Here is a 25814-nt window from a genome sequence, read left to right as displayed (position 1 = left end):
GATAAACTCAGGATTTAACATTATATATTCATTATGATTTTAGTTTTAAAAATAGTGTACCGTAATAAAAACACAAAATGAAACATCGTGAATTATTCATCATGTTTTTTTATTTTTGATAATATTGTGAGGTTTTCTTTTTCTATAATATTTATGCATTTGAATATTTTTTCTTTACTTTCATAATCAGAAAAATTATGACAAAATCAACTCCCCTCCCCCCACAATAGAATCCTGTTTCTCTTTGTGCTTCTCCAATTGTTAGGTGGGTTTCCCTCAGGTTGGGCAGGGGGCTGTCAGCAGCAAGGAAGCCAGGATCCCCCCCCCAACAACTTCTCCACCTGCCCCTACCAACTGCCTCCCCATATACAGTAGAAGTGAGAGAGAACCTCTCCTTCAACCATGGAATGAAAGTTCATCTTTTCAGTCTGAATGAGACAGTTTATGTCACATGCCCATCTCTGAACCAAAGCAGTTGGTCACTGCTTAGGAAATGGCAGTGTTGTTTGGATTAAGCTGGAGGCTCCTGAAACAACATCTGTCAAGGGAATCGCCATGATGCCCTTTGATTTATTTGCAACTAGGAATGGGGTCAGCTTCCTCTGAGTCCCTTTGGCCACAGGGAGAGAGACGGCTATCTGAACAAAACTGGGGTTCTCTGAAGAAAAGGAGGCTCAGCGCCTGTGGCTCAAGTGGCTAAGGGGCCAGCTACAATATACCTGAGCTGGTGGGTTTGAATCCAGCCAAGGCCCACCAAATAACAATGACAACTGCAACCAAAAAATAGCTGGGCATTGTGGCAGGCGCCTATAGTCTCAGCTACTTGGGAAGCAGAGAGAGGCTTGAGCCCAGGAGTTGGAGGTTGCTGTGAGCTGTGACACTATAGCACTCTACCCTGGGCAACAGCTTGAGGCTCTGTCATGAAAAAAAAAAGAAAGAAAGAAAAGGAAAATGAGAAATGGGCAAACACTGCCACATCTTCTGCTTTGATGTGGTTTCTTTAAAAAGCCTTTTGTTAAACTTAGAACATAGCTTTAATGTTTTTAAAAATGGCATGTGCTCATTAAACATTTCGAACAATACTGTAAAGTTCAGAAAATTAAAAAAAAAATTACTCCAAAAGAGCCCCCTTTCACTCCACAATGATCACCATGGTTAAAATTTGAATGGACAGCCTAGCTTCTTATATCTCCATCCCATACATACATGTTCACGTTTACATAAATGAAACACTGTACCCTATTTATGACCTGCTTTCTTATTTCTAAGAAATATGCTCTGTTTGACTTCATTGTTTTCGATTTTAAATGCCGTCATTTAGCTGGCCCGCCCCCTACTGATGGGTGTTTTCTTTTCCTACCTCCTCCTTCCTTTGCATGCTCAGTTCCCATCTAGCTTCCCTCCTTCCTTCACGCGAGCATGCTATGATCACTATTTTCATCACATGTATTCCCACATGTATGAGTCTCACCTTAGGATAAATTCTTAAAAGCGAGTTTGCTGTCAAAGAGAAAGTACACTTAACATACGCTAAACTGCCCAACTACCCTCTCCATGACGTTTCCACACACTATGTATTAGTGACAATTTCCCCAAACCAGGGTTGTCCCTCTTGTAATCTTTGCCAACACAAAATGCAAAAAGTTGTCTCCTCATTGTTTAAATTTACATTTAATTATTCATTAGACTGAACTTATTTTAACATTGAGTATCCATGTGGAGACTTTACATCCTTCGTGTTAACCTGGATGGAAGTGGAAGACATTATTCTTAGTAAAGCATCACAAGAATGGAGAAGCATGAATCCTATGTACTCAATTTTGATATGAGGACAATTAATGACAATTAAGGTTATGGGAGGGGGAAGCAGAAAGAGGGACGGAGGGAGGGGGGTGGGGCCTTGGTGTGTGTCACACTTTATGGGGGCAAGACATGATTGCAAGAGGGACTTTACCTAACAATTGCAATCAGTGTAACCTGGCTTACTGTACCCTCAATGAATCCCCAACAATAAAAAAAAATAAAATAAATAAAATTGTGAATTACCTATTTCATCCATATTCTATAATATATTCAATAGGATGAATTCTACTGCCAGTAAGAGAAAACCCAACTTAATATGAATGAACCAAAAAGTATTAATAAGGTAAATCAGGTGTGATGGTTCATTACTGTAATCTTAGCACTCTGAGAGGCTGAAGCAGAAGGATTGATTGAGTCCAGGAGTTTGACACTAGCCTGAGCAAGAGCAAGACCCTTGTCTCTACAAAAAAAAAAAATAAGCCACCTGTGGTAGCTCACATTTAAAGTCCCAACTAGTCAGGAGGCGAAGGCGTGAGAATTGCTGGAGCCCAGGGGTTTGAGGTTGCAGTGAGCTATGATGACTTGATGTCACTGCACTTTAGCCTGGGAAACAGAGAGACTCTATCTCAAAAAAAAAAAAAAAAAAAAAGATTAGTGAGGGTATTATTTTCTTATTGACTTTTTTTAAGCTCCTAGTATCTTGAAGTCAAATCAGACAATCTTCTCTCCCAGCTTATCAGTTGTCTTTCAGACTTATTTATGTTATTTTTGGCTCATATGTTTAAAATGTTAAGTGCTCAAATTTAACTCAACTTATTCTGAAAAATTTTTAGAAGTTACTTCCACACCCTTAGACTATGAAATATATGAATATATTCACCCACGATATTTGTTTTTTTTTTTTTTTTTTTTGAGACAGAGTCTCACTCCAACTCCTGGGCACAGCCATCCTCTTGCCTCAGGCCCCTGAGTAGCTGGGACTACAGGCACCTGCCACAATGCTTGGCTAACTTTTCTATTTTTAGTAGAGACAGGGTCTCAGTTTTGCTTAGGCTGGTCTCGAACTCCTGAACTCAAGTGATCCACCTGTGTTAGCCTCCCAGAGTGCTGTGATTGCAGGCATGAGCTACCACGTCTGGTGTAATATTTGAGTGTTTGCTCAATCTTCATTTTTTCTGATATAAAGAGTAGGACATAGGGCCAAGTTATTTATTTTAAGGTGGTTGTGAGCAAGAGTCATAGGAGAGAACAAGCAAGCAGAAAGATGTACAGCCAGTGCAGAGACCTGGCTTCAAGTCTCGCCTCAGGTGTTAGCTGCCTGTATAATCCCCAGTTGATTCTTTAACTCACCTGACCCTCAATTTCCTTTCTTAAAAGTAAGGTGCTGGAATAGATCATTTCTAAAGGCATTCACTGCCCCAATTCCATGTATGATTTTTTTTCTAGCCTTGAAATTGAGAGACTATCTGAAAACAAGTACTAGAATGTGGCTTAAAAATCTATTTGCTCAGATTCAGTAGTGATTTTCCATTCCTTAAAATGATCGCTTATTTCACCAAGAATGCATCTTGTCTCATTTGGTTCCAGCCTGGTATGTGTATGGCTATGGGACCCGGACGGGACATGCTTGACAGCACACAAATCATAGGACGGACCATTTATCAGAGAGCGAAGGTAAGTCATGGGTCTTAGCCTTTCATCTTTATTTAAAATTGCTCTTCACAATCCACAGCCATTGCTCATTAGGAAGTGGAGAACTGTAAGGAAGACAGCAAGACGCAGGCTGCGCCTGGGGGTCTGAGAAGTCAGCTCGGCAGGTGGCCCTGGCAGCCACTCGGAGCCTCTCCCTGCCCGTTGCAGTCTGATTTCTTACAGGAAGTACATTTAAAACCGAATAATCAGGAAAGCATTCTATGATGGAATGTTTAGAAAGCCAGAGTGTTTGCTTCAGACAGCAGGCGGATGATAAAGTTTTCAGTCAACCTGGCGTCAGGTAGGACTGGACTGATCCACCGTCTCAGAAGTCCCTCAGGCTTTTGTTTGCCAAACGTTACCTGAGGATTTCTCAACTTCTCCTTTGGGGACAAGGCAAAGCTGAGCAGCACAACTCCCAGTTCTTGCAACTTAGATTGAAATTAATTCTGAGTCTTCTTCACTATGGCAAAGATCATCCTTTTTCTTTTCTTCTTTCCTTTTCCTTCTCCCTTCCTTTTCCTTTGTTTTTCTTCCCCTTTCTCTTCCCTTTCTTTCCCTTTTTCTTTTCCTTCTTAAAAGAAGGGAGAATCTCCTTCACTCTCCCCAGTGAGGATGAATTACTGTACCTCCTCCTCTCCTAAATTTTAGCTACCATTTGCCCCCATGTTTTGTTTCAGTTTCAATGGAGGGAGATTTCTCATTGAAAGACAAAAGATGACTTCGAACTGAGGCGTCCCTGATGAAGATGGTTAAATCCTTTCTCTTTATAGCTTATTCCTACCTTTGTCTCATGTGGTGTGTGTCAGGGGCGAGTGCGTGTATGTGTGTATTGAGTAAATAATTTAAGCCATGGGTTTTAAAATGTTTCAGGAGCAATTAAGGAAGAACAAAAGCTTCTTTAAAAACATCAGACGCAAAATCGTTAGCAACAGCCAGCCTAATTGCTGCAGTTTCTTTTTAATTACTGTGGTATTGTCAGTGGATTATGCTAAATTAACAGATTCTCTTTAGTGTGTGCACCCATGACATACTTTAATGTCAGAAATTTTATTCTCGTTCTGGGCCTGGGAGCCGTAGAGATCCGTCCCACATTCTGGATTCCCTTCTCGGCAAGGCATAACTTCCCTCTTAATTAGGAGAGGCAGGCTGCAGCTGGTGTTAGTGACGATTTAATCTGAGAGCTCAGAGGTAGCTTTTGAAATTGGGAGGGGGACAGTGGAAATGAGCTAGGCACCAGTGCCAGGTGAGGATTTGCCTATTGTATAATGTGCATCAATAAAAACACAAATTTCTAAACACTTCTTTTTTTCTAAACACGTTTTAACTCACATCTCTCCAAAGGTTGAAAAAGCATCAATTGATTGCATGTGTGTTAAAAACACTAACAAAAGCACCAGAGAGTGGATTGTGGGTGGGAAAACTGATGCAGATGAAGTGGGGCCTCAGGTCTTCCAAGCCACCCTCGGCCCCAGTCCTGTTAGAGGACTGAAGGATTCTGAGAAGATTCCATGAAACACCAGAGGGTACGCTCACATTCTAGCAAAGAAAGTAATCTGGCCCACTTATTCCTAATCTTAACTCTTCTTGACAATCTTTCAGGTGAGACTGGGGCCTTCTGTGCCATAGCTTTTATTACCTGAATTACGGTGGAGAGTAGATACAGGTCAACAGTGTCGGAGATACCACGTTTCTGAGAAACTACTGGGGCTGGTAGAGAGACCCACCTGGACAGTGGCTATTTCTCAGGAGCCAGCAAAACAAAAGCTTGCTTTGCAAAGAGATGCTTTTCCAAATTGGTACTTACTGGGTACAGTTGGTGGAATCTGCGTCACTTTTTTTGCTTTGAACAGTAAGCCTGTGTGTTTTCTAGGAACTGTATGCTTCCGCCTCCCAGGAGGTGACTGGACCTCTGGCTTCAGCACACCAGTGGGTAAATATGACGGATGTGACCGTCTGGCTTAATTCCACACACACAGTAAGTGTCACTGAGTCACACTGGTTATGTTGCAAGGGTAAAACTCTGAGTTGATATCGTTATTTTCAGCTTAACTTCTGTTTCTTTCTTGTTTTTGTTTTGTTTTTAAAATCTTTCTTTTAGGCGAAAACATGTAAACCAGCACTGGGCTACAGTTTTGCAGCTGGCACAATTGATGGAGTTGGAAGTCTCAATTTTACACAGGGTGAGGTGAAATCTGATGACACCTGTGATTCCACATTCTGAAGCATCAGGGTCTGCTCCTTAATAAAGCTTTCGTGAAGTCAACACATTTATTAATTTTTAAATTCAGGGGTCTGCTGGTCTTCTAGTTTTGTACACGACAGCCTACATTTTCCAAGGATAGGTTCTTTTGTGACTTAGCTTTTCATTAATTCAAATATGGTTTAAATAATTAAGTTTGTGAACTCATCCTAGAAAAAGTGCTATATACCTCATTGCTGAATATCACCATTACCTTCACCTTCAAAGTACTCCACTTGGGAAGCTATATACTGATGCCAGGGCTTACTTCACCTTTCAAAGAAATTTTGGCACTCTTTTTCTGGACTGGCCATCAAAGCTGATGTCATACAAGGTCTGACCATTAAGTTTGCTTTATGTTGGTGGCACTATACAAACAGCTTGGTAAGATTTCATAGCCTTGGTATATCGGTGTCTCACAGCTGTGTTCTTGGCAACGTGTGGTGGTATCTTGCTGAGTAGAGTTCAATATTGTTGTCGCACAGTTTTCTGTGCTATAAAATGATAGCTCTGATGGCCATTTCTGAAAAAGAGTTCTAAAATTGCTTTGAAGGGTAGAACTGGGTGCGATGTTAGTACTTGGCTTCCCAAGGGGAGTACTTTGAAGGTGACCTTAGTGATATTCAACACCGAGGTAGGTAGCACTTTTTCTAGGATAAGTTCATGAACTGAATTGTCAGACCTCCTATTGTAGCACGTTAGACAAAATCTCTTTGCATTTCAATGTATAGGTGAATAATTTTAAATTGTGCTGGGCTGAGTTGAGGAGATAGGGTGGGAGTCATTCTTCAACAATATGAACCTTCAGCAATTTGAATCGCTCTTCAAGGTCATTATCTGAGGTTTCTCTGATTCATTCAACAGAACCAGGATTCCTCAGGGCAGGTGCTTTTAGGAGCTTAAAGCATGTGGCCTCAGCTCCTCTTCCTGCATGCATTTCCACAAACTTGTGACTGATTATTTTAGCTTTTATATATTTTTACTCCAATGATCACTGTAGTAATATACATTGTAAAGTAGAAAACATGGGGAGAAAATTGAAGCATCCTACGAGCATCATTTTGCTTATTTCATTCTTGTTTTTTATCTGACCAGTTGGCCCGTCACTGACCCCCTGCACAGTCAAAATTTTGAGTGTAACTTTTGACTCTGCCTAAATTTAACTATGAATAACCTACTGTTGACTGGAAGCCTGGCTGGTAACATAAACACATATTGCTATGCTATTTGAAACTGTATTCTTAAAACAAAGTAAGGTAGAGAAAAGAAAATGTTATTAAGAAGAAAGAGAAAGCATCTTTGCTGTTTATTGAGTGTAAGCGGATCATCATAGAGGTCTTCCTCCTCACTGTCTTCATGTTGTATAGGGTGAGGAGTAGGAGGAAGAGAAGGGTTGGTTTTGCTTTCAGGGGTGGTAGAAGCAGAAGAAACTTCATGGATAAATGGACTTGCACATTTCAATGTTGTCCAAGAGTCATATTTACTTTGGAATCATTAATTAAAAAACTAATGAATATAGTTGTAAGTTGAAATACTGGAACCATGTTTCCTGATAATCTCTTATCCATTTTGGTCTAATGATCTAAAAGAATAATTTCTTTAAAAAAAAAACAGGTTTGGTGGGTTGTGAGACCGCCCCGGGCGGCGGCCACAAGAAGAGGGACTCTCTGGGGACTGCGGGCTCAGCGCACCTCATTATCAAGGATCTTGGAGAAATTCATTCAAGGCTCTTGGATCACAGACCAGTTATTCAAGGTGAAACTCGTTATTTTGTAAAAGAATTTGAAGGAGTCAGCGAGAGACTTCTGGACCCCAAGAGGAGGACTAAAACAGTGGAAAGCCGGCAAGTGGTCGCGTGTGTTCAATCCGTCTAAACCCGCCCACAACTGTAAGTTCAGTAGCAGCGAGACTGCAAACCAGAAAGGCCTTACCTGTGAACTGTTTTGATGTCCTTGGACTTGGCACTGAGTTGAACTGCCTTGGGGAAGGGCTGAGCGGGAGTGCGGAGAACTTTGGCCGTTGTCTAGGGCCCCAGTCTGAGCCGCTGAGCCAGACGGAGCTGATAGTGTTTGGCGGTGGGTCACACGGATCCATTGTCAGTGATCTGCCCCGGCAAGCTCTGCCCTCAGGGTCGCAGAGCTAGAAACGGGTGGGAGCTGGTAACCCAGCAACCAAGTAGCCTAAGGGTGGGGTCTGAGCCGCCTTGCAGCCCTAACCCTCAGGGGCAGAGTGAGATCGGTTTTGGCACACTGAGTAAGTGGATAGCCACTTCAGCAGCGATTCCAGCGAGAAAGCTGGGAAAGCTTCTGCTCAGCAAGTTTACAAGTTCAAAGTGCCTTTTAAGTAGGCTGAAGAGAGATTTAGGGTGTCTACCTGCTGGGGTTTGAGAAATCAGCAGCCTCCAGTCGTATCAGAACTGTGACTAACATCTCATACCCCAGAAGACCACGTGTTGCCCAGACAATATTCAATAACATATACAAACTGCTTTCTTTTTGGTTGTGTATTTTTTTCTTCTTTTTGTTTTTGGTTTGGTTGTTTTTTTTGTTTGTTTATTTTGACGTTGCTGATGTTCTTTTGTTTTTTTAATTTCAATCTTTTCCACACAGATCCCTTTTTCTTTCTCAATTTTCCTAGTTTAATTATAATTTCCCATTGCTGCCTTTTTTAATAACTTCAACTTCATTTTTGCTAGTGTTTCTACCGATATAATTTGGTTTTTCACCCAATTTTATCCCCGTAAAGTTTTCTGTTTGCTTCTTTTGGTTTGATTTAAAGCATTTTTGTCTTTCCTCTCTACTTGGTGGAGGTGGGGTACTGTGTCTGATCAGGTTAGCAAAGAGCTGCTGACCTCAAGGGAACCACGCAACTGGGCACCCCCAGAAGGTGGGGTTTTTTAAGGTTGTGTCAAAGTACCCTACTGTACACCTATATTGCCCTGTCTCCCTCTTTCTGTGCCTCTCTTCTTTTTGTCAATATTCCTTATACCCACCCCCTCTCCTTTCTCTATCTTTCTTTTTTTCTTATCACTCGGTCCTCCTTTCTTTCATCCCCTTTTTTTGCTCTTCAACCTTCTCACCCTTCTGGTCCTGTAACCCTTAGTCCACAGGCACAAGAACTTAAAGAGCAAGAGGAAGTGAAAGGAAAATTAGGGCAAGGAAACAGATAAAAGAAATCACTCATGAGGAAGAATCAGCAGAAAACTCCAGGCAACATGAAGAACCAGTCTAGAACAACCCCACCAAGGGACCATGAGGTAGCTACTGCAGATGATTCCACCAGTATAGAAATGTTAGGAATGACAGAAAGGGAATTTAGAATACACATGTTGAAAACAATGAAAGAAATGATGGAAACAATGAAGGAAATTGCTAATAAAGTGGAAAATAACCAAAAGGAAATCCAAAAACAGAATCAAATAAGAGATGAACGATATGAAGAATATAAAAAGGATATAGCAGACCTGAAGGAACTGAAACAGTCAATTAGGGAACTTAAAGATACAATGGAAAGTATCAGCAACAGGTTAGACCATGCAGAAGAAAGAATTTCAGAGGTAGAAGACAAAGTTCTTGAGATAACTCAGACAGTAAAAGAGGCAGAAAAGAAGAGAGAGAAAGCAGAACGTTCACTGTCAGAATTATGGGACTTTATGAAGCGTTCCAACATACGAGTTATAGGAATTCCAGAAGGGGAAGAAGAATGCCCCAGAGGAATGGAAGCCATACTAGAGAATATTATAAAAGAAAATTTCCCAAACATCACCAAAGAGTCTGACACACTGCTTTCAGAGGGCTATCGGACCCCGGGTCGCCTCAACTCTAACCGAGCTTCTCCAAGACACATTGTGATGAACCTGTCCAAAGTCAAGACAAAAGAAAAGATTCTGCAAGCTGCCAGGAGTAAGCGCCAGTTGACCTACAGGGGCAAATCCATCAGAGTGACCGCAGACTTCTCTAATGAAACTTTCCAAGCAAGAAGACAATGGTCATCTACCTTTAATCTACTTAAACAGAACAATTTTCAGCCCAGAATTCTGTACCCTGCTAAGCTAAGCTTCAGAATTGACGGAGAAATCAAATCATTTACGGATATACAAACATTGAGGAAATTCGCCACAACAAGACAAGCTCTACAGGAAATACTTCAACCTGTTCTGCACACTGACCACCACAATGGATCAGCAGCAAAGTAAGAACTCAGAAATCAAAGGACAGAACCTAACCTCCACACTGATGCAAAAGATAAAATTAAGCAATGGACTCTCACCAAATAAGACGAATAGAATACTACCGCACTTATCAATTATCTCAATAAATGTTAATGGCCTGAATTCCCCACTGAAGAGACATAGATTGGCTGACTGGATTAAAAAACACAAGCCATCCATTTGCTGTCTGCAAGAAACACACCTGGCCTCAAAAGACAAATTAAAGCTCCGAGTCAAGGGTTGGAAGACAATTTTTCAGGCAAACGGAATTCAGAAGAAAAGAGGAGTTGCAATCTTATTTTCAGATACATGTGGATTTAAAGCAACTAAAGTCAAAAAAGACAAAGATGGTCACTTTATATTGGTCAAGGGAAAACTACAACAAGAAGACATTTCCATTCTAAATATTTATGCACCCAATTTAAATGCTCCCAGATTCTTGAAGCAGACCTTACTCAGTCTGAGCAATATGATATCTGATAATACCATCATAACAGGGGACTTTAACACACCTCTTACAGAGCTGGACAGATCCTCTAAACAGAAATTAAACAAAGATGTAAGAGATTTAAATGAGACCCTAGAACAACTATGCTTGATAGATGCATATAGAACACTCCACCCCAAAGATAAAGAATATACATTCTTCTCACCACCCCATGGAACATTCTCCAAAATTGATCATATCCTGGGACACAAAACAAATATCAACAGAATCAGAAGAATTGAAATTTTACCTTGTATCTTTTCAGACCATAAGGCACTAAAGGTGGAACTCAACTCTAACAAAAATGCTCAAGCCCACCCAAAGGCATGGAAATTAAACAATCTTCTGTTGAATAACAGATGGGTGAAGGAAGAAATAAAACAGGAAATCATTAACTTCCTTGAGCATAACAACAATGAAGACACAAGCTACCAAAACCTGTGGGATACTGCAAAAGCAGTTTTGAGAGGAAAATTCATCGCTTTAGATGCCTACATTCGAAAAACAGAAAGAGAGCACATCAACAATCTCACAAGAGATCTTATGGAATTGGAAAAAGAAGAACAATCTAAGCCTAAACTCAGTAGAAGAAAAGAAATATCCAAAATCAAATCAGAGATCAATGAAATTGAAAACAAAAGAATCATTCAGAAAATTAATGAAACAAGGAGTTGGTTTTTTGAAAAAATAAATAAAATAGATAAACCATTAGCCAGACTAACTAGAAATAGAAAAGTAAAATCTCTAATAACCTCAATCAGAAACGATAAAGGGGAAATAACAACTGATCCCACAGAGATACAAGAGATCATCTCTGAATACTACCAGAAACTCTATGCCCAGAAATTTGACAATGTGAAGGAAATGGATCAATATTTGGAATCACACCCTCTCCCTAGACTTAGCCAGGAAGAAATAGACCTCCTGAACAGACCAATTTCAAGCACTGAGATCAAAGAAACAATAAAAAAGCTTCCAACTAAAAAATGCCCTGGTCCAGATGGCTTCACTCCAGAATTCTATCAAACCTTCAAGGAAGAGCTTATTCCTGTACTGCAGAAATTATTCCAAAAAACTGAGGAAGAAGGAATCTTCCCCAACACATTCTATGAAGCAAACATCACCCTGATACCAAAACCAGGAAAAGACCCAAACAAAAAGGAGAATTTCAGACCAATCTCACTCATGAACATAGACGCAAAAATTCTCAACAAAATCCTAGCCAATAGATTACAGCTTATCATCAAAAAAGTCATTCATCATGATCAAGTAGGCTTCATCCCAGGGATGCAAGGCTGGTTTAACATACGCAAGTCCATAAACGTTATCCACCATATTAACAGAGGCAAAAATAAAGATCACATGATCCTCTCAATAGATGCAGAAAAAGCATTTGATAAAATCCAGCATCCTTTTCTAATTAGAACACTGAAGAGTATAGGCATAGGTGGCACATTTCTAAAACTGATTGAAGCTATCTATGACAAACCCACAGCCAATATTTTACTGAATGGAGTAAAACTGAAAGCTTTTCCTCTTAGAACTGGAACCAGACAAGGTTGTCCTCTGTCACCTTTACTATTCAACGTAGTGCTGGAAGTTCTAGCCAATACAATTAGGCAAGACAAGGAAATAAAGGGAATCCAAATGGGAGCAGAGGAGGTCAAACTCTCCCTCTTTGCTGACGACATGATCTTATACTTAGAGAACCCCAAAGACTCAACCACAAGACTCCTAGAAGTCATCAAAAAATACAGTAATGTTTCAGGATATAAAATCAATGTCCACAAGTCAGTAGCTTTTGTATACACCAATAACAGTCAAGATGAAAAGCTAATTAAGGACACAACTCCCTTCACCATAGTTTCAAAGAAAATGAAATACCTAGGAATATACCTAACGAAGGAGGTGAAGGACCTCTATAAAGAAAACTATGAAATCCTCAGAAAGGAAATAGCAGAGGATATTAACAAATGGAAGAACATACCATGCTCATGGATGGGAAGAATCAACATTGTTAAAATGTCTATACTTCCCAAAGCTATCTACCTATTCAATGCCATTCCTATCAAAGTATCTACATCGTACTTTCAAGATTTGGAAAAAATGATTCTGCGTTTTGTATGGAACCAGAAAAAACCCCGTATAGCTAAGGCAGTTCTTAGTAACAAAAATAAAGCTGGGGGCGTCAGCATACCAGATTTTAGTCTGTACTACAAAGCCATAGTGCTCAAGACAGCATGGTACTGGCACAAAAACAGAGACATAGACACTTGGAATCGAATTGAACACCAAGAAATGAAACTAACATCTTACAACCACCTAATCTTTGATAAACCAAACAAGAACTTACCTTGGGGGAAAGACTCCCTATTCAATAAATGGTGTTGGGAGAACTGGATGTCTACATGTAAAAGACTGAAACTGGACCCACACCTTTCCCCACTCACAAAAATTGATTCAAGATGGATAAAGGACTTAAATTTAAGGCATGAAACAATAAAAATCCTCCAAGAAAGCATAGGAAAAACACTGGAAGATATTGGCCTGGGGGAAGACTTCATGAAGAAGACTGCCATGGCAATTGCAACAACATCAAAAATAAACAAATGGGACTTCATTAAACTGAAAAGCTTCTGTATAGCTAAGGACACAATAACCAAAGCAAAGAGACAACCTACACAATGGGAAAGGATATTTGCATATTTTCAATCAGACAAAAGCTTGATAACCAGGATCTATAGAGAACTCAAATTAATCCACATGAAAAAAGTCAACAATCCCTTATATCAATGGGCAAGAGACATGAATAGAACTTTCTCTAAAGATGACAGATGAATGGCTAACAAACATATGAAAAAATGTTCATCATCTCTATATATTAGAGAAATGCAAATCAAAACAACCCTGAGATATCATCTAACCCCAGTGAGAATGGCCCACATCTCAAAATCTCAAAACTGCAGATGCTGGCGTGGATGTGGAGAGAAGGGAACACTTTTACACTGCTGGTGGGACTGCAAACTAGTACAACCTTTCTGGAAGGAAGTATGGAGAAACCTCAAAGCACTCAACCTAGACCTCCCATTCGATCCTGCAATCCCATTACTGGGCATCTACCCAGAAGGAAAAAAATCCTTTTATCATAAGGACACTTGTACTAGACTGTTTATGGCAGCTCAATTTACCATTGCCAAAATGTGGAAACAGCCTAAATGCCCACCAACCCAGGAATGGATTAACAAGCTGTGGTATATGTATACCATGGAATACTATTCAGCTATTAAAAAAAATGGAGACTTTACATCCTTCGTATTAACCTGGATGGAAGTGGAAGACATTATTCTTAGTAAAGCATCACAAGAATGGAGAAGCATGAATCCTATGTACTCAATCTTGATATGAGGACAATTAATGACAATTAAGTTTATGGGGGGGGGAAGCAGAAAGAGGGATGGAGGGAGGAGGGTGGGGCCTTAGTGTGTGTCACACTTTATGGGGGCAAGACATGATTGCAAGAGGGACTTTACCTAACAATTGCAATCAGTGTAACTGGCTTATTGTACCCTCAATGAATCCCCAACAATAAAAAAAAAAAAAAAAAAGAAAAAAAAAATAATAAGGGAAAGCACTGGAGCCAATAGCACGAAATACAGGAATAAAAGCTAGACTTCTTTGACTATATTTTGTTTTATAGATGTCATTTTGGAACCATGTAAATGTTTTGTGTAATTTAAAAGAATCTAATTATAAAGAGCAATTCCTAAAAATCAAGTAAAATCTAAAGAAGCAAATCTGTGTTTCTGGATGATGACATTGCTACTCAGAAATCGTTACAAAAAACTTTAAAATACAGAAATTTGAACATTCCTAGTGGAATATACCTTTAAAAAAAGTTTAAAAAAAAAAAAAAAAAAACAGGTTTATTGAAATATTCATTCACAATACAATTCACCCATTTAAAGTGTGCAATTCAGTGGTTTTCAATATATCTGAGTATATATATTGGTGCAACCATCACCACGTTTTCCAGGTTCACGTATGTTGTTGCTCGGATTAGAACTTTGTTCCTTTTTATGGCTGAGTAATATTCCATTGTATCAATATATATATATATGAGGTTTTGTTTATACATTCCTCAGTTAATTGCCATTGTTCTATTTTTTGGCTACTATGAACAATGCTGCTGTAAATATCGATGTACTAGTTTTTGTGTGGTCGTATGTTTTCATTTTTCCTCTTGGGTATGTATCTAGGAGAATTCCTGGACCCTAAAACTTTACATTAAATCATCTGAGGAACAGCTAGACTGTTTCTAAAATGCCTGCATTATTTTATTGCCGTGAACAGTGGTCCACATCTTCACCAGTACTGTTTGTTGTCTGACTTAACAAACCTAGCCACCCTAATGTGAGTGATAGCTCCTTGTGGTTTTGATTTGTATTTTCCTGACGATTAATGATGTCAAACACATGATGTTTTCATGTGTTGATTGGCCATGTGTGTTTCTTCCTTGGAGAAATGTCTATTCACATATTTTTTTCATTTTTAAATTTGGATTTTTTCTTTTTATTATTGAGTTTTGTTCTTTGTGTATTCTGTAGACAAGTCCCTTATCAGATGTATGGTTTGAAAATATTTTCTCCCTTTCTGTGGATTGTCTTTTTACTTTCTTGATTGTGTTCTTTGAAGCACAGAAGTTTTAAATTTTTATTAAGACCAAATTATCTATGTTTTTTTGTTACAAATGGTTTGGTGTCATATATAATAATCTTTTGCCAAATTTGTTCTGATGGAAATTTACCCCTACTTTCTTCTGAGAGTTCTATAGTTTTAGCTGCTACCTTTTTTGATTCATTTTAAGTTAATTTTTATATGTTTTGTGACATTAAGAGCATGTTATTTTTGCATGTGGCTATTCAGTTATTCAAGCATCAATTTATTGAAAAGACTATTCTTTACCCATTGAATAATCTTGGCATATTTGTTAAAAATTAGTTGACCATAAACATATAGTTTTATTTCTAGATTCTCAATTCTATTTCATTAATGTATATGCTTATCCTTGTGCCAGTATCACTCTGTCTTGGTGACTGTTGTTTTGTAGACTGTTTTGTAATAGGAATGTAAGACTCCTCTTACTTTGTTCTCCTTTTCCAAGATTGTTTTGGTTATTCTGGGTCCTTTGTAACTCCACAGGAATTTTAGAATCAGCTTATAAATTTCTACAAAAAAAGTCAGCTGGAATTCTGATTGCTTTGAATTTGTAGATTAATTTGAGGAGTATTGCCATCTTAACATATTATATCTTTTGATCCATGGACACGGATGTTTTGCCATATACAGTAAAATCTCTATGGTTGGCCACCTCTCCACACTGACCACCTCCTTCCATTGACCTAATTTTCACAAACTCCTTAAGTTGACCTAATTTTTAAGGACTGGACAGGTACCACCTGTACATTACTAGTACAGTAGTCCTGGTTCTTCATGTTGACCACCTCTGTATGTTGACCAGTTTGTTACAGGCTCTTGAGTGGTCAATTTACAGAGGTTCTCCTGTATTTACATCTTCTTTAATTATTTTCCGCTATACTTTGTAGTTTTTGGAGTATAAATTTTATACTTTTGTTAAATTTATTTCTATGTATTTTATTCATTTAAAATTTTTTCATTTCAAATTAATAAAGGGTACATATTGTTTGCATTTGTTAGGTAAAAAAAGTCCAAGTTAAGTATTTTATTCTTTTAGTTGCTATTCTTAATTTCATTTTTGGATTTTTCATATGAGTATATAGACATACAACTGATTTTGTACATTGACTTTGTATACAACCTTTGACTGCAACCTTGCTGAATTCATATATTCTGTATTTTTTAATGGGTTATTATAGGTTTCTTTCTTTCTCTTTCTTTCTGTCTCTCTCTATCCTTTTCCTTTCCTCTCTTCTTTTCTTTCTTCTATTCGCTCTTCTTTTCTTTTTTTTTCTTGACAGGGTCTTGTTCTGTCACCAGGCCTGTGTGCAATGGCCTTATCACACCTCCCTGCAACCTCCAACTCCTGGCTCAAGCAATCCTCCAGCTTCAGTCTTCCAAGGAGCTAGCACTATAGGCGTATGCTACCACATTTGGCTAATTTTAAATTTTTTTTGTAGAGATAAGATTTTGAACTTCTAGGTTCAAGTGATCCTCTTGCTCTGGCTTCCCAAAGCACTGGGATTACAGGCCTGAGGCACCACACCACGTTTAGGATTCTCTGTATATAAGATCATGTCACTTGTAGATAGATACAGTTTTAACTCTTCCTTTTCCAATCTGGATGTCTTTTATTTATTTTTCTGGCTAGAGTCTTTAGCACATGTTGAGCAAAGGTGACAAGAGTGCTATTTTGTGGTGTTCCTGATAGTAGGAGGAAAGTATTCAGTCATTTATCATCAAGTGTGATGCTAGCTGTGAGTTTTTTCAAGTTGAGGAAGTGACTTCTATTTCTACTTTGCTGAGTGCTATTATTGTGAAACAGTATTGGACTTTTGTCAAATGCTTTTTTTCTGTGTCTGTTGAGATAATCATGTGATTTTAAAAAGTTCTATTAGTATGTTGTATTAAATTAATCAATTTTTGAATGTTAAACCTACCTTATATTTCCAGAATATATCCCACCCAGGCATGGTAACAATTCTTTCTCTATGCCGCTGTATTCAGGTTGATATTATTTTGTTGTAGATTTTTGTGTGCCCCTTTATAAGAGACATTGGTCTGTGATTTTCTTTTTTTGTGATATCTTTATATAGTTTGGTATCAGGGTAACATAGTCCTTACAGAATAAGTTAAGAAGTATTCTGCCTCCTATTTTTGGAAAGAGATTTTGTAAAGTTGGTATTAATTCTTTGGTAGAATTCAGCAGTGAAATCATCTGAGCTGGACTACACTTTGTAGGTAATTTTCTTTCTTTTTTTTTTTTTTATTGTTGGGGATTCATTGAGGGTACAATAAGCCAGGTTACACTGATTTGTAGGTAATTTTCTTAAAATATTATCAATTCAATCTACTTTTTATAGGTCTATTTAGATGCCTATTTCACCTTAAGTCAGTTTTGATAGTTTGTGTCTTTCTAGAAATTTATTTCATGTAAGTTATCCAGTTTATTGGCATAGAGTCAGTTATTTGTAGTATTTCTTTATATTTTTTATTTCTTTAAAATTGATAATAATGTCCCCTTTGATTTCTGATCCTAATAATTTAAATCAGTCTTTCTTGGTCAATCTAGCTAAACATTTGTCAATTTTGTTGATTTTTTTCAAGGAACCAGCTTTTGTTTTAATTCATTTTCTCTGTTGTTTTTCTATACTCTGTTTAATTCATTTTCTTTATAATCTTGATTTCTTCCTTTTTGCTTTATTTAGTTTTCATTTGCTCTTCTTTTTCAGTGTCTTTTTTAATTTTAAAAATATTTAAACATGATTTATTTGTAATTGATTACATATTGTATTGCATACAACCTGATGTTTTGAGAGATGTATACACTATGAGCTAATTAACATGTTATTACTGCATATATTCCTTATTTTGTGTAGTGAAAACACTTATCTATTGTCTTAGCAATTTTTAAGAATGCAACATATTGTTATTAACTATAATCTCCGTGGTATATAATAGATCTCTTGAACTTATCTTTCCCGTCTTTGTGTCCCTTGACCAACATTTCCCCTACCTTGTTCCCACCCTTCCTCACCCTGACCACCATTCTACTCTTCGCATCTATGAGTCCAGATTTTTTAGATTCCACATAAAAGTGTAATCTTCTTTTCTTTTTCTTGATCAATTTGGCTACATAGAGGTTATCAATATCTAATAAAATGAAATGGATATTTTACTATCTTTTTATGGCAATAATTTTGAGTTTAAGATAGTTTTTTTTTACCATTGTTTTTCTTTTTTCTATTTATTGCTTTTTACTCATATCTTTATTATCTCCCCTTTCTGCCTACTTTGGATTTGATTTGTTCTTTTTCTTTTTTTAACTTTTTCAGTGTCTTAAGGTAGAAGTTAGGTTATTGGTTTGGGATCTTCTTTATTAATATGTGTATGGGCATGTGGAGCTATAAATGTTTCCCATCAAGCACTGCTGTCACTACATCCCATAAGTTTGGATGCACTGTGTCTTCATTTTTATTCATCATTAAGTATTTTTAGATTTTCATACTTCTTCTTTGATCATTATCTATTTAGGATCATTCTGCTTAATTTTACATATTTGTAATTTTTTCCTGTTACTTATTTCTAATTTCATTTCATTGTAGTTGTAAACATACTTTGTGTTATATTAAAATTTATTGAGATTTGTTTATAACCAGCACATGGTCTATCCCAGATAATGTACACATAAGGAGAATGTATAGTCTATTGTTGTTGAATGGAGTATTCTATAGGTTGTCTTTAAATCTAGTTGGTTTCTAGTGTTGTTCAAGTTTTATACTTCTCTGTTGTTCTAACTGTACATAATTGAAAATGAGTGCTGAAAGTTCCACTATTATTATTGTCTATTTCTCCCTTTGTTTCTGTCACTTCTAATTTATGTTTTTGTTGCTCTGTTATTAGTTATGTAGATTATAATTATCATATTTTTTCTGTTGGAGTATAGATTCTTAATTCATAGTTTGTATAGTTAACAAAACTTTCCCCCCATGTTATTCATTTTAGATTTGGTTTTTATTGCTTGTATGTGTGTGTGTGTGTGTATAGATAATTAAGGATTCAGGAGAGGTTCTTTCAGGAACTACAAGCCAGAAAACTAATATTGCAAGTTGGAGAGGTCATTTTTAGTTTTCAAAACAAGAAAAGGGTGACTTAGTTCATAAATCTAAAATTAATTATGTCAGATTATTTTTATTTGCAACATGGATTAGCAAAACTGATAGAAACAAAACTTTAATGATACTGAATAAAATATCTTCTGTTATCCTCTTGACCACATTGAGGACCTAAAGGCTCTTCAATTATTATGCACAAGAAATTCTGCCTTTTCTATTATTCAAACATTTTGGAATCATTGAACAGTAACTTTAATAAAATCTCTGAAACTCTTTAAAAGATTATTGTATAACATTTGTCAGAATAATGACTTATTTCAAGGAATTATGCTAATCATAGCATTTCTAATAGGGGCAACAGAAGGGGATCCATTTTGGGACATCATTCGGGACCAGCTACTGGGAAAACCATCTGAAGAAATCAAAGAATGTCATAAGCCGAAGCCAATTCTTCTTCACACTGGAGAGGTAATGTATTTTCATTAACATAATCAAATTGGTGTGTATAACTATCAGAGAATGAATAGTAGATATCTACTGAGATGGAAGGCTTTATTTAGATATTTTCGAATCTACTTTTCAATATTAAACATATGGATGCTGGGGGTGGAGCAAAATGATGGACCAAAAGGATTGTTATGATCTCTCCTAGTACTACTGAGGAATAAAAGAGAACCTAGCCATACCTGGTGGGGGATGTTACCTGGAGTTGTAGTTCAGGGTGCACAGTGAGGTGGTGGTATACAGGAGAAAGCATGTGATCCAGTTTGGTGGAGATCTGACTCATGAAGCAAGTGATTGGGAGCCAGCAGGAATGGCCAGCCCCCACAAGGGCTGGGACAGGAGGAAGCCTTTCAGTAGTTTTTGGTTTTTGGAGGAAGCTGCACATCAAGTGAAAGTTTAGAATAGTGGGCAGACTTGAATAGTATACAGCAGCCAGATTTGAGTAGCGGTTGGAGTGGATTTGCCATCAGTTTGATGGCTGGCAGGGCAGCCATATTGGGAAGGTCCTGGCTGCCAGGGGGCTGCCATGGTGGGAAAGTCATGAGAAGATTGTGTGGGTGGGCCTCTTAGCAGGGACCTAAATCATAGTTGTCTTTGTTCTGCCTGCTGGGATCAGAACTCCACTTTTGGGACAGGCTGAGAAGCTCCCAGACTCCACGGGAACTCTTGTCAGGTGGCACTGTGAGACCTGCCTCTGAAGGATTCTGGAGAGCTTGAGGATCCTAACCTGGAAGAGTCTGAATCTTGAGGACACAATCAGGTGATCACTGAGGGCAACTAAAGTAGGAACCAGGACCAGGCGTGGAAACTAGGGCAGAGGTTCCCAGCTGGGCTCTCCATCCCATAAAAAGGTACAGCCCACCTGGTGCCCTGGAAATAGATTACAACAGGAAGAAATGAAAGAGGAAATCATTAACTTCCTTCAATATAAGAACAATGAAGACACAAGCTACTAAAACCTGTTGGATACAGCAAAAGCAGTCCTGAGAGGAAAATGTATCACTTTAGATGCCTATATCTGAAAAACAAAAAGAGAGTACATCAACAAACTCATGAAACATCTTATGGAATTGAAAAAAGAAGAACAATCTAATTCTAAACCCAGCAGAAGAAAAGAAAGAAACAATATTAAATCAGAGATGAATGAAATTAAAAACAAAAGAATCAATCAGAAAATTACAAGACAAAAAGTTGATTTAAAAAAAAAATGAAATGGATAAACCTTTGGCCAGATTAACTAGAAACAGAAAAGTAAAATCTCTAATAACCTCAATCAGAAGCAATAAAGGGGAAATAACAACAGATACAACAGATCATATCTCTCAATAAGATCTTAACAAACAGAATCCAACAACACATCAAACAAATTATATGCCATGACCAAGTGGGCTTTATCCCAGGGTCTCAAGGCTCGTTCAATATACATAAATCTATAAATGTAATTCAGCACATAAACAAATTAAAAAATAAAGACCATATGATTCTCTCAATTGATGCAAAAAAAGCTTTTGATAATATCCAGCATCCCTTCATGATAAGAACACTTAAGAAAATTGGTATAGAAGGGACATTTCTTAACCTAATAGAGGCCATCTACAGCAAACCCACAGCCAATATGTATTGTATGGAGTTAAATTGAAATCATTTCCACTTAGATCAGGAACCAGGCAAGGTTGTCCATTGTCTCCATTGCTCCTTAACATTGTAATTGAAGTTTTAGCCATTGCAATTAGGGAAGAAAAGGTGATCAAGGGTATCCATATAGGGTCAGAAGAGATCAAACTTTCACTCTTCGCAGATGATATGGTCGTATATCTGGAAAATGCCAGGGATTCTACTACAAAACTTTTAGAAGTGATCAAGGAATACAGCAATGTCTCAGGCTACAAAATCAACACCCACAAATCTGTAGCCTTTCTATATACCAACAATAGCCAAGTCAAAAAAACAGTCAAGGACTCTATTCCTTTCACAGTAGTGCCAAAGAAGATGAAATATTTGGGAGTTTACCTAACAAAGGATGTGAAATATCTTCTATAAAGAGAACTATAGAACTTTAAGAAAAGAAATAGCTGAAGATGTTGACAAATGGAAAAACATACCATGCTTATGGCTGGGAAGAATCAACATTGGTAAAATGTCTATACTACCCAAAGTAATATATAATTTTAACGCAATTCCTATTAAAGCTCCATTGTCATATTTTAAAGATCTTGAAAAAAATAATACTTCATTTTATATGGAATCAGAAAAAACCTCAAATAGCCAAGACATTACTCAGAAACAAAAACAAAGCAGGAGGAATCACGCTACCAGACCTGAGACTGTACTATAAATTGATCGTGATCAAAACAGCATGGTACTGGCACAAAAACAGAGAGGTAGATATCTGGAACAGAATAGAGAACCAAGAGATGAATCTAGCTACTTACCGTTATTTGATCTTTGATAAGCCAATTAAAAACATTCAGTGGGGGAAAGATTCCCTATTTAACAAATGGTGCTGGGTGAATTGGCTAGAGACCTGTAGAAGACTGAAACTGGACCCAAACCTCCCACCATTAACTAAGATAGACTCTCACTGGATAAAATATTTAAACTTAAGACATGAAACTATAAAAATACTTGAAGAAAGTGCAGGGAAAACTCTTGAAGGAGTCAGCCTGAGGACAATTGAAGGCAATTGAAGCAGTATCAAAAATACACTACTGGGACCTGATCAAACTAAAAAGCTTCTGCACAGCCAAGAACATAGTAAGTATAGCAAGCAGACAGCCCTCAGAATGGGAGAAAATGTTTGCAGGTTATACCTCTGACAAAGGTTTAATAAACAGAATCCATAGAGAACTCAAACGTATTAATAAGAAAAGAACAAGTGATCCCATCTCAGGGTGGGCAAGGGACTTGAAGAGAAACTTCTCTAAAGAAGACAGGTGCACGGCCTACAGACACATGAAAAAATGCTCATCATCTTTAATCATCAGAGAAATGCAAATTAAAACTACTTTGAGATATCACCTAATTCCAGTAAGAGTAGCCCACATAACAAAATCCCAAACCAGAGATGTTGGCGTGGATGTGGAGAAAAGGGCACACTTCTACACTGCTGGTGGGAATGCACACTAATATGTTCCTTTTGGAAGGATGTTTGGAGAATATTTAGAGATCTAAAAATAGATCTGCCATTCAATCCTATATTTCCTTTACTAGGTATATACCCAGAAGACCAAAAATCACAATATAACAAAGACATCTGTACCAGAATGTTTATTGCAGCCCAATTCATAATTGCTAAGTCATGGAAGAAGCCCAAGTACCCATTGACCCACGAATGGATTAACAAATTGTGATACATGTATACCATGGAATATTATGCATCCTTGAAGAAAGATGGGGACTTTACCTCTTTCGTGTTTTCATGGATGGAGCTGGAACATATTTTTCTTAGTGAAGTATCTCAAGAATAGAAGAAAAAGTATCAGGCCTACTATGATGCTAATTATAGCTTTCATATGAAGGCTATAACCCAACTATAGCACATGAATATGGGGAAAGAGCCAAGGGAGGGGAGGGGACGGGGACGTTGGAGTGGAGGGAGGGTAATTTGTGGGGCCACACCTACCATGCATCTTAGAATGGGTACAGGCAAAATTTACTAAATGAAGAATACAAATGTCTACATATAATAACTAAGAAAATGCCATGAAGGCTACCTTGAACAGTTTGATGAAAATATTTCAGATTGTATATGAAACCAGCACATTGTACCCCTTGATTGCACTAATGTACACAGCTATGATTTAGTAAAAAAATAAAGAAAAATCATATCTGAATACTGCAAGAAACTCTAGGCCCAGAGATTTGACAATGTGAAGAATGGATCAATACCTGGAATCATACCCTCTCCCTAGAATTAACCACAAAGAAATAAATCTCTTGTACAGACCAATTTCAAGAAATGAGGTCAAACAATAAGAAATCTTCCAACAAAAAAAATTGCCCTGGTCCAGATGGCTTCACACCAGAATTCTATCAAACCTTCAAAGAAGAGATTATACCCATACTGCAGAAATTATTCCAAAAAATTGAAAAGGAAGGAATCTTCCCCAATATGTTCTATTAAGCAAACATTACCCTGATACCAAAACCAGGAAAAGACCCAACTAAAAAGAAGAATTTCAGGCCAATTTCACTAATGAATATAGGTGCAAAAATTCTCAGTAAAATCCTAGCTAATAGATTACAGCTTCACATCAAAAAAATCATACATCATGGTCAAGTAGTTTTCATCCCAGGGATGCAGGCTGGTTTAACATACACAAGTCCATAGACATAATTCACCCTCTCAACAGAAGCAAAAAGAAAGACCATATGATCCTCTCAATAGACACAGAAAAAGCATTTGATAAAATTCAGCATCCTTTTCTAATCAGAACACTTAAGAATATAAGCAAAGTGGCACATTTCTTTCTTTCTTTCTTTTATTTATTTTTTTTTTTGCCAGGGCTGGGTTTGAACCTACTACCTCTGGTATATGGGGCCAGTGCCCTACTCCTTTGAGCCACAGGCACCGCCCAGGTGGTGCATTTCTTAAAGTGATTGAAACCATTTACAACTAACCGAACCCTCATATTATACTGAATGGAGTAAAACTGAAAGCTTTTCCGCTTAGAACTGGATCCAGACAAGGTCGTCCTCTATTGCCACTACTACTTAACATAGTGCTGGAAGTTCTATCCAATACATTCAGGCAAGAGAATGATATAATGGGCATCCAAATGGCAGAGGAGATTAAACTCTTGCTCTTTGCTCATGAAATGATCTTATGCTTAGAGAACCCCAAGGATTCAACCACAAGACTCCTGGAAGTGATCAAAAAATACAGTAATGTCTCAGGATACCAAATCAATGTCTACAAATCAGTAGCCTTTGTCTATGCCAATAACAGCCAAGTTGAGAAGCTAATCAAGGACACAATTCCCTTCACATTAGCTTCAGAAAAATAAACTACCTAGGAATATGCCTAACAAAAGAGGTGAAGGACCTCTATAAAGAAAATTATGAAACCCTAAGAAAAGAAATAGCGGAAGATATTAACAAATGGAAGAACATACCATGTTCATGAATAAACATTGTTAATGTGTCAGTACTTCCCAAAGCAATCTACAGATTCAATGCAATCCCCATTAAAATACCAGCATCATACTTCTAAGATTTGGAATAAATAATTCTTCATTTTGTTTGGAACCAGAAAAAAAACCCATATAGCCAACGCAATTATTAGTAATAAAAAGAAAGACAGAGGTTGAAAATAAGGCAAGAATAGGAACTATAAACTTACGGTGCTATTAGAGTAAAAAGAGAAATAATTAAGTTAAATTATAAAAAATGGAATTCCTTATTTATCGTGTACATATAAGGATAGTCACTCATAATACTTTAGATGAGCCTTTGGTTATCTATTACACATTGTAATTCCATATTGACAAATCTACCAAAAACTTCATTAGTAATTCCAGGTTAATGGGTCATTGGTATTTGTGATTCACATGTTATTACCAGGACATAAATGCCCACACAGAATATTTAATCATAAATTAGAAATAAATCCCACAACAGGATAAAAAATCAAAACCAGCTTGAAATATTTAAAATCCTTTAATGAAGATGTTTCTGTGACTATCACCTGTCTGCTGACCATAGAAAGAATAACATTCCTAACATACATTTATTTTTTTAATTTTGGATTCTTAGCTCTCAAAACCTCACCCCTGGCATCCAGATATCGTTGATGTTCAGATCATTACTCTGGGGTTCTTGGCTGTAACTGCCATACCTGGGGAGTTAACGTAAGTTCTTTTTTTTTTATTTCTTAGTTTAAAAGGGTGTTTATTTTGTGTGTATTTCTATTGGAGTGGTTCTTACCATTGGAAGATAAGTCTTTACTGACTGTACTATCTTTGGCAAAAGTGACAAATATTCCTACCCACTTTTGGTAGGGCCTTTGAAGAATAAATCCCCATTTGCCTATTACTGTGGTTAACCTGAAGCAAATATGAAACTTTA

The 25814-nt window shown here is 37.4% G+C and overlaps 2 protein-coding genes across 4 annotated transcripts in view; both read left to right on the top strand.

Annotated features, from left to right (window-relative positions):
* Positions 1 to 25814, top strand: part of ASAH2 (N-acylsphingosine amidohydrolase 2) — an 80883-nt gene that overhangs the window by 38470 nt on the left and 16599 nt on the right. For all 3 annotated transcript variants that reach the window (XM_053585953.1, XM_053585952.1, XM_053585951.1), the window contains 5 exons: positions 3391 to 3477; positions 5369 to 5473; positions 5597 to 5678; positions 19597 to 19712; positions 25503 to 25597. In XM_053585953.1, coding sequence (XP_053441928.1) covers positions 3391 to 3477; positions 5369 to 5473; positions 5597 to 5678; positions 19597 to 19712; positions 25503 to 25597 — 485 coding nt within the window. The remainder of the gene's footprint in view (positions 1 to 3390; positions 3478 to 5368; positions 5474 to 5596; positions 5679 to 19596; positions 19713 to 25502; positions 25598 to 25814) is intronic.
* Positions 6903 to 16546, top strand: LOC128582514 (biogenesis of lysosome-related organelles complex 1 subunit 5-like). The gene is made up of 3 exons (XM_053586461.1): positions 6903 to 6936; positions 7352 to 7531; positions 16431 to 16546. Exons 1-3 carry the CDS (start codon positions 6903 to 6905, stop codon positions 16544 to 16546), a joined length of 330 nt encoding a protein of 109 aa, XP_053442436.1.

Source organism: Nycticebus coucang, chromosome 3 (genome assembly GCF_027406575.1).
Source record: "Nycticebus coucang isolate mNycCou1 chromosome 3, mNycCou1.pri, whole genome shotgun sequence".
Classification (NCBI taxonomy): Eukaryota; Metazoa; Chordata; class Mammalia; order Primates; family Lorisidae; genus Nycticebus; species Nycticebus coucang.
Note: the sequence above shows the minus strand (reverse complement) of the source record. Positions and strands in the feature narration are given on the sequence as shown.